General features: G+C 43.1%; 1 protein-coding gene across 5 annotated transcripts in view; it reads left to right on the plus strand.

Annotated features, from left to right (window-relative positions):
* Nucleotides 1-9,714, plus strand: part of Dock7 (dedicator of cytokinesis 7) — a 195,988-nt gene extending 186,274 nt beyond the window's left edge. For all 5 annotated transcript variants that reach the window (XM_042676205.1, XM_042676213.1, XM_042676221.1 and 2 more), the window contains 3 exons: nucleotides 1,807-1,913; nucleotides 4,415-4,582; nucleotides 9,270-9,714. In XM_042676205.1, the coding sequence (XP_042532139.1) occupies nucleotides 1,807-1,913; nucleotides 4,415-4,582; nucleotides 9,270-9,312 (318 nt within the window). In that variant the 3' untranslated portion in view covers nucleotides 9,313-9,714. The remainder of the gene's footprint in view (nucleotides 1-1,806; nucleotides 1,914-4,414; nucleotides 4,583-9,269) is intronic.

A 9,714-nucleotide genomic window follows, 5' to 3' on the forward strand; every position in this document is an offset into this window, starting at 1 on the left:
GTGTGTATACATGTGTGTGTATGTGTGCATGCACACAAGCATAAAGGAGGTTGTTAGTACTGGGACTTAACTGAGAGTCAAGGCTCTCTTCCTTATCTAGTGGTAGATTAGCATTCCACTACTTAGCCACTTCCAGTTTTTTGCTGGAAAAAGCCAGGTGTTGGTGGTTCACACCTGTAATCCTAGCTACTCAGGAAGCTGAGATCTGGGGATTGCAGTGTGAAGCTAGTTTGGGCAGGAAAATCTGTGAGACTTTCATCTCCAATTAACCATCTAAAAACCAGAAGTGGAGCTGTGGCTCAGAAAGTGGTAGAGGACTAACTTTGAGCACAGAAGCTTCAGGGACAATACCCAAGCCCTCAGCTAGCACCCCACAACTTAAAAAAAAAAAAAATAGGAAGATTGATTTTCAGAGCTGTGGGTTTATTACATGTGAACCTATTACTTCCTTCGCTCTTTCTTCCTTTCTCTTTCTCCTTTTTCTTTTTTCTCTTTCTCTCTTTTTCTTCTTTCTTCCTTTTTTTTCTTTTGCAATATTGGGGTTTAAACTCAGGGCCTCATAGTCTACTACTGAGCCATACCTCCAGCCCCCCTATTCACTAGTTATTTTTGAGATAGGGTCCTGCCTCCTTACATGTCTGAACTATGATCTTACTGTTTTTTTAGGTTTGGGGACTTTTTTTTTTTTTTGTGCTGATACTAGGGCTTGAACTCAGGGCTTGGGTGCTATCCTTAGTGTTTTTCCTCAAGGCTAGTGCTGTACCACTAGCTGTACCACATAAGAGTCTCATGGACTTTCCTGCCCAGGCTGTCTTTGAACTGCAGTCCTCAGAGCTCAGCCTCCTCAATAACTTGGATTGCAGAAATGAACCACCAGCTTCTGGTAGCTTATTATACTTTAATCTTCACAAAATGTACATGGTTTTGTAGTTTTACTTCCCAATAATATAACTCATAAAAGATTTCTGGGGCTAGGAATGTGGCTTAGTGGTAGAGTGCTTGTCTAGCATGCATGAAGCCCTGGATTCTATTCCTTAGTACCACATAAACAAAAGGCTGGCAATGGTGCTGTGGCTCAAGTGGTAGAGTGCTAGCTTTGAGCAAAAGAAGCTGAGTTCAAGCCTCAGGACTAGCAAAAAAAAAAAAAAAAAAAGATTATCATCTTGCTGGTTGTCAGTTGCTCATGCTTGTAATCCTAGCTCTAAGGATCATGGTTCAATGCCAGCTCATACAGGAAAGTCTATGAGACTTCAATTAACCATTAAAAAGCTGGAAGTAAAGCTATGGCTCAAAGTGGTGGATCATCAGCTTTGAACAAAAAGAGCCCGGGAACAACACCCAGTCCCTGAGTTCAAGACTCATGACCTACAAAAAAAAAAAAAAAAAAGGCAAGCCTAGGGCTGGGAATGTGGCTTAGTGGCAGAGTGCTTACCTAGCATGCATGAAGCCCTAGGTTTAATTCCTCAGTACCACATAAACAGAAAAGCCAGAAGTGGTACTGTGGCTCAAGTGGTAGAGTGCTAGCCTTGAGCAAAAGAAGCTCAGGGATAGTGCCCAGGCACTGAGTTCAAGCCCCAGAAATGGCAAAAAAAAAAAAAAAAAAAAAAAAAAGCAAGTCTAATTGTAGCAGGCAAAAATGTAGCTGTATGATTGGGAAAACCTGAAACAGAGTCTTATCTCTGAAGAGATGTTGGCATAGACATATAGGCAGCTTAAATGAGGGCATCTTAGTACTACAATCACTGGATAAATTGTCTGTGTGACTTTACAGAAGCAAAAATACACTTGTTTTTATTATGTTTTTAGGGACCTCTGGAAGTTGCCCAAGTTTTCCTCTCGGAAATACCCAGTGACCCGAAGCTCTTCAGACACCATAATAAGCTGAGACTCTGTTTTAAAGACTTCACTAAAAGGTAATCAAGATCTCCTGAATAGAGCTCATCAAATTTAGAACAACTACTACCACTGTATAAGGGTTTTAAGGAACTATTGAATAGAGAAAATATAAGAACATGAGTCGTCAGGCTGGGAAGGTGGCTCAGTGGTAGAGCACTTGCCTTGCATACATGAGGCCCTAGGTTCGATTCCTCAGCACCACATAAGCAGGAAAAAAAAAGCTGGAAGTGGTGCTGTGGCTCAAGTGGTAGAGAGCTAGCCTTGAGCTGAAAAGCTGAGGGACAGCGCCTAGGCCCAGAGTTCGGGCCCATGACCGGACCCAAAAAAAAAAAAAAAAAAGAACGTGAGTGGTGAATCACGAGAAATGAGCTATGTGTAATTGACAGTTCTTGCCGGACACCAGTAGCTCACACCTGTTTCCTGTAATCCTAATTGCTCAACAGGCTGAGGTCTGAAGACAAAGATTCATAGCCACCTGGGCAAAAAGTGTGAGACTTTTCTCCACTTTTCTCCACTGAATGGAGGTATGGCTCAGGTGGAAGAGTGAGCTATTATCAAAAAAATAAGCAAGGCACCAGTGGCTCACCCCTGTAATCCTTGCTACTCAGGAAGCTATGAACTGAGGATTAAGGTTCAAAGCCATCCCGGGAAATCCATAAGACTCTTCTCTCCAGTTAACCACCAAAAGCCCAAAGTAGACCTGTGGCTCATGTGGTGGTAGAGCACTAACCTTCAGCAAAAAGCTCAGAGACAATGGCCAGGCCCTGAGTTCAAGCCCAAGGGCTGGCACGCAGAAACAAAAGGGGGGAAAAAATAAGGAAAAACAAAGCAAAAGCATGAGGCCCTGAGTTCAAGTTCTACTACTGACACTTAAACTCACATTTTTGAGCTTACTCTGTTTGCTTGCTCAGCTGGTGCCTACCAATTAGCCCTCATTTTTGCTGGTTATTTGGAGATGGAGTCTAATGAAATTTTCTGCCTGGGTGACTTCAAACCATGATCCTCTAGACCGCAGCGTCCTAAGATGCTAAGACTACAAACGTATAAGCTACTAGTCCTCCGCTTGGGAAAGCTTTTTTATTTTTTATTTTTTTTTACTTGAAACTACTATTAGACTTTAATATAAAAGCTACTACTTTTAAAGAATTTTCAAAATGTGAATTTCTGATTCCCTTCCCTTAAAAAACTTATAAGCAGGAACTTGGAAGCGAGAAATGTTAGATCCTGACCTTATTCATATATGTCACTTCAGTGACCTTCAGTTGTTTGGGTTTTTTTGTTTGTTTTATTTTTTAATGTTTTTTACTATGAAAATACTGTACAGAGGGATTACAGTTACATGAGCATGGTAATGAGTACATTTCTTATCAAGCATTGTTGCCTCCTCCTTTGTTTTTCCCCTACCATCCCTTCCTTCCCACCTCCACTACACTCCCCCGCCGCCCCCCCCACACCCCCCTCCCCCCGCCACAGTTGTTTTTTAAACTATAACATAACTTCTCATAGATAGGTTATGCAAGTTGGTTTTGGGGGGGAGGTTTGTTTGGTTTTGGTTTTGCAAAGAAAGTCCATGAGACTCTTACCTCCAATTAATCACCAGAAAAATGGAAGTGGCACTGTAGCTCAAAGTGGTAGTGCTAGCCTTGAGAAAAAAAAGGTCAGGGACAACAACTAGGCCCAGAGTTCAAGCCCCAGAACCAGGGGAAAAAAAAAAAAAAGCAGGAACCAGGTAATAAACAGTGGATTAATCTATTGATGAGATTATTAGCACCTTTAAAATCAGTCACCTTTCAGCAGAGACACTTGCTGGGGAGCAGGCTTTCAACACCTAAGTTTTTTGTTTTTTGTTTTTCCAGTCGTGGGGGTCTGAACTCTGGGCCTGGGCGCTGTCTCTCAGCTCTTCAGCTCAAGGCTAGTGCTCTACCACTTAAGCATAGTGCCACTTCTGGCTTTTTCTTGAGAGCTTGTTTGGAGGTTCTAGCAGGGGAGCACAGCTACTCGTATACCCTTGACTGAAGACTGGTCCTCCTCTATCGGGGATGGTCGTCCTCTTCGACCGAGCGCGCAGCTTCGGGAGGGACGCACATGGAGCGACGCACATGGAGCGGTGCAGGAGGAAGGGGACACCCGCCTAGCCAGCCAGATCAGCCGAATCAACCCTGGCGATCAATGGGATGACATGTTGCAGCCAGATCGCCCTCACATCCACTTCCAGCTTTTTCTGCCCATGTGGTGCTGAGGAAATCAAACCCAGGGCCTCATGCATTCGAGGCAAGCACTCTACCACTGAGCCACCTTCCCAGCCCCTCAACACCTAAGTTTTTGGGACCATTTTTATGTCCAAACCATAATACTGTGTAAACCTAAGACAAATGAATATTATATGTAACTTCCAGCTCGAAGACTGAATGTGCTCATCTTTGCATGTTTGTATATGTGTATTTGTGTGTACACGTGCCATCCACTAAGTCACAAACTTATGCCAGAAAAAAAACTTGAACATACTTTTTCCCCCTAGGTGTGAGGATGCCTTAAGGAAAAATAAGAGCTTAATTGGACAAGATCAAAAGGAGTATCAAAGGGAACTAGAGAGAAACTATCATCGCCTCAAAGAGGCTCTACAGCCATTGATAAACAGAAAGATCCCTCAGTTGTACAAGGCAGTCTTGCCTGTCACTTGTCACAGGTATGCTTGTTTTCTTACTTTGGGGTTCTTCAGAAAAGTGAAATCTGGGCAGGGTGATGTGACACATGCTTTTTATCTGAGCCATTCAAGGCAAAGACAGTTTGAGGTCAGCCCAGGCAAAAAGTTATTCATATGATCCTATCTCAATAAACAAGCTGAGTGTGGTGGGGCATGTCTGCTGTGATCGAGTTACTCAGGAGGCAGAAATAGGATGATTGAAGTCCAAGGCAAGCTCAGAAAGTGTGAAACCCTATCTGAAAAACAAACTAAAAGCTAAAGGATTTAAGTTCTGCCAAAATAGAAAAAGGAAAAGAAAATCGGTATTTTCTTTTTTTTTTAATTAATTAATTTATTTTTTAATTGTGAAAATACTGTACAGAGGAGTTACAATTACATGGGCAAGATAATGAGTACATTTCTTTTTTTTTTTTTTTTTTTTTGGGTCCGGTCATGGAGTCTGAACTCTGGGCCTGGGCGCTGTCCCTCAGCTCAAGGCTCAAGGCTAGCGCTCTACCACTTGAGCCACAGTGCCACTTCCGGCTTTTTTCTTATGTGGTGCTGAGGAATCGAACCCAGGGCCTCAGGCATGCAAGGCAAACGCTCTACCACTGAGCCACCTTCCCAGCCCATGAGTACATTTCTTATCAAGCATTGTAGCCTCCTCCTTTGTTTCCCCTTCCCATCCCAGAAAATCAGTATTTTCTTATATAGTTTCATATTTTTTGTGCCTCTTGAAAACCTAGTAAGTTCAATTACATTAATCCTTTTATCACCTACATATTTAATTAGAGGTATTTCAAGATTATTACCCCTTCAGTTTTTACTTCAGAAGTTTTGTTTTGTTTTTTGGGGGGATCCGGTCGTGGGCCTGAACTCTGGGCCTGGGCACTGTCCCTCAGCTCTTCAGCTCAAGACTAGCGCTCTACCACTTCAGCCACAGCACCACTTCCAGCTTTTTTCTTTTTGCATATGTGGTGCTGAGGAATCGAACCCAGGGCCTTAGGCATGCAAGGCAAGCGCTCTACCACTGAGCCACCTTCCCAGCCCCTTTTGTTTTGTTTTTTGGTCAGTGTGGGGCTTGAAAATTCAGGGCCTGGGTGCTGTCTCCTAAGCCCTTTTGCTCAAGGCTAATGCTCTACCACTTTGAGCCACAGTTTTCTGATGGTTCATTTGGAAATGAGTCTCATAGACTTTCTCGCCCAGACTGGCTTTGAACCCAATCCTTAGATCTCAGTCTCCTAAATAGCTAGGATTACCAGCTCCCAGCTTTGCTTCAGCATTTTGAAAATAAAAATTTCTTATATTTGAATTTTTGAGGATTTACAAAATCTGGAATATTACTTTGTAGTAGACTTAAGTGCTTATACTGCCTGGCATAAGTGATCCTGTAATCATAGCTGCTCAAGAGACTGAGATCTGAGGATATCAGTCCTAAGCCAGGAAAGTATGAGAGACTCTTGGGTCCTGTTAACCACAAAAAGACAGAAGTAGAACTATGGCTTAAGTGGTAGAATGCCAACCTTGAACAAAAAAGCTCAGGGATAGCACTCAGGCCCTGAATTCAAGCCCAAGGATTGGCAAGGGGGGTGGGAGGGGGAAGAAAGTGCTTAATAATATGTCACTGGTTATTTTCTAAAATAGTAACTTAAAATTTTCCATTTTGGAAGTGGCGCTGTAGCTCAAGTGGTAGAGCGCTCGCCTTGAGTTGAAGAGCTGAGGGACAACGCCCAGGCCCAGAGTTCAAGCCCCACAACCGACAAAAAAAAAACAAACAAAAAAAAAAAATTTTCCATTTTAATTTCTAATATGGTAAATGCCAGTGTATAACCCACATAAAAGATACTGGAGTCGGGCTGGGAAGGTGGCTCAGTGGTAGAGCGCTTGCCTTGCATGCATGAGGCCCTGGGTTCCATTCCTCAGCACCACATAAGCAGAAAAACGCTGGAAGTGGTACTATGGCTCAAGTGGTAGAGCACTAGCATTGAGCTGAAGAGCTGAGGGACAGCACCCAAGCCCATAGTTCAGGCCCCGGGGCCAACAAAAAAACAAAAAACAAAAAAAAAACCTATACACATAATAGGTCTGGGAAGGTGGCTCAATGGTAGAGTGCTTACCTCGCATGCATGAGGCCCTGGGTTCGATTCCGTAGCACCACATAAGCAAAAAAAGCCAGAAGTGGCACTGTGGCTCAAGTGGTAGAGTGCTAGCCTTGAGCTGAAGAGCTGAGGGACAGCGCCCAGGCCCAGAGTTCAGGCCCACGACTGACAAAAAAAAAAAAAAAAAGATACTGGAGTCCTTAGTAATTTCTTTTTTCTTTACTTTTTTCTTTTTTTTTTTTTTTTTTTATGTCAGTAGTAGGGCTTGAACTCTGGGCCTAGGTGCTCTTCAGCTCAAGGTGAACGCTCTACCACTTGAGCCACAGTGCCACTTCTGGTTTTCTGGGGGTTAGAGCTAAGAGTCTCATGGACTTTCTTTTTTTTTGTCTTTTCTTTTTTGGTACTGGGGATCGAACCCAGGACGTTGCACTTGCTAGGCAAGCGCTTTGCCACTGAGCTACATCCCAGCCCTCATGGACTTTCTGGCTGAGCTGGCTTTAAACTACAATCCTCAGATCTCAACCTCCTGAGTAGCTAGTATTATAAGCATGAGCCACCAGTGCCCAGCTGTCCTCAGTAATTTTTTTTTTGGGGGGTCCAGTCGTGGGGCCTGAACTCTGGGCCTGGGCACTGTACCTCAGCTCTTCAGCTCAAGGCTAGCACTCTACCACTTGAGCCACAGTGCCACTTCTGGCTTTTTTTTTTCTTTTTGCTTATGTGGTGCTGAGGAACCGAACCCAGGGCCTCATGCATGCAAGGCAAGTGCTCTACCACTGAGCTACCTTCCCAGCCCGTCCTCAGTAATTTCTAAGAATATAAAAAAAGATCAGAGATAAAGTCTGAGACTCACTAGTTTAAGACTTAAAAGTTTATTATTTTTTTTAATACTAGTTCTGGGGCTTGAACTCAGGACCTGGGTGCTGTGTCTGAGCATTCTTGCTCAAGTCTAGCACTCTACCACTTGAGCCACAGCTCCACTTCTGGCTTTTTTTTGTTGTTGTCAGTCCTGGGGCCTGAATTCTGGGCCTGGGTGCTGTCCCTCAGCTCTTCAGCTCAAGGCTAGAACTCTACCACTTGAGCCACAGTGCCACTTCCGACTTTTTCTGCTTATGTGGTGCTGAGGAATCAAACCCAGGGCTTCATGCATGCAAGGCAAGCACACCACCACTGACCCACCTTCCAGGCCCCACTTCTGGCTTTTTGGTGATTAATTGGCAATGTCTTAGAAATTTCCTGTCCAAGCTGGCTTTGAATTTGAATCCTCAAACATCTGCCTTTTAATGCCCCAGATCTCCCCTTTATTATACCTTAAGTCCTTATCTTTTCTTATATCTGCAGCACCTCTAGAGCAAATGAAGGATTTTGGCAAAACGTTGCTATTATATTCTTATGTGTACATACATATATAGAGATATATATGTATATATACATATATATACACACACAAAGTAGTTACTACAATATATTATATATAAAGAAAGAAATTTATGGGCTGGGAAGGCGGCTCAGTGGCAGAGTGCTTGCCTTGCATGCATGAGGCCCTGGGTTCGATTCCTCAGCACCATATAAACAGAAAAAGCTGGAAGTGGTGCTGTGGTTCAAGTGGTAGAGTGCTTGCCTTGAGCTTAAGAGTTGAGGGGAGGGGCTGGGAAGGTGGCTCAGTGGTAGAGCGCTTGCCTTGCATGCCTGAGGCCCTGGGTTCGATTCCCCAGCACCACATAAGCAAAAAGAAAAAAGCCGGAAGTGGCGCTATGGCTCAAGTGGTAGAGCGCTAGCCTTGAGCTGAAGAGCTGAGGGACATCGCCCAGGCCCAGATTTCAGGCCCCACGACTGGACCCAAAAAAAAAAAAATTAAAAAAAAAAAAAAGTTGAGGGGAAGCTCCCAGGCCCAGAGTTCAGGCCTCACAACCGGCAAAAAAAAAAAGGGGGGGGGGGCTGGGAAGGTAGCTCAGTGGTAGAGCGCTTGCCTTGCATGCCTAAGGCCCTGGGTTCGATTCCCCAGCACCACATAAGCAAAAAGAAAAAAGCTGGAAGTGGCGCTATGGCTCAAGTGGTAGAGCGCTAGCCTTGAGCTGAAGAGCTGAGGGACAGCACCCAGGCCCAGATTTCAGGCCCCACGACTGGACCCAAAAAAAAAAAAAAAAGAAAAGAAAAGAAATTTATGTTAGGAGTATGTAAGGCTGAGTATTGTGATGAACAGCCAACTTGAAAGTTAAAAACTGGTAACAAGTTAGAGATGTATCTGGTAGAAAAAAATATATAAAGCAAAACAAGGTGTATGTAAAAAAATTGTTTTTCACATTTTAAAAATTGTTTTCTCACTGGGCGCCGGTGGCTCACGTCTGTAATCCTAGCTACTCAGGAGGCTGAAATCTGAGGATCTCGGTTCAAAGCCAGCCCGGGCAGGAGAGACCGTGAGACTCTTATCTCCAATAAACCACTAGAAAACTGGAAGTGGCGCTGTGGGTCAAATGGTAGAGCGCTTGCCTTGAGCTGAAGAGCTGAGGGACAGTGCCCAGGCCCAGAGTTCAAGCCCCACGACCGACAAAAAAAAAAATGTTTTCTCATAACTATCTCTTATTTTTCCTCAGAGACTCCTTCAGCCGAATGAGCCTTCGAAAAATGGATCTCTAAATGCACTTGTTTTATCCATTTGAAAAGAGCCATGTATTCAACATTTGAGTATAAAAATAAGATCTATTGAAACATCGGACTTGGATCTCAATTCTGGAAATAGCATTAATTTCTCATTGAAAAATGCCAAAATAATTTCAAATGTAGATTGTTAAAGTTTGAGAACCATGGCTATGGTTTTTAACATTCTGGTAACATGCTATGTTTTTTAAAGACATTTTAATGACTCAAAGGTACACTATACATTTACCATTATTTATACCACAGCTAATGTTAAATTTATTTACTTTTACGTTCATATTTCTTAATTTATATTATCATTTATAGATTCATTTTGGAACCATTTTAAATGTAGTTATGTTTATTTTAAAGGTACTATTAAATGTGAATGTTTACACTAAT

This window comes from Dipodomys spectabilis, unplaced genomic scaffold (assembly GCF_019054845.1).
Source record: "Dipodomys spectabilis isolate Male_0828 unplaced genomic scaffold, ASM1905484v1 ptg000002l, whole genome shotgun sequence".
Taxonomy (NCBI): Eukaryota; Metazoa; Chordata; class Mammalia; order Rodentia; family Heteromyidae; genus Dipodomys; species Dipodomys spectabilis.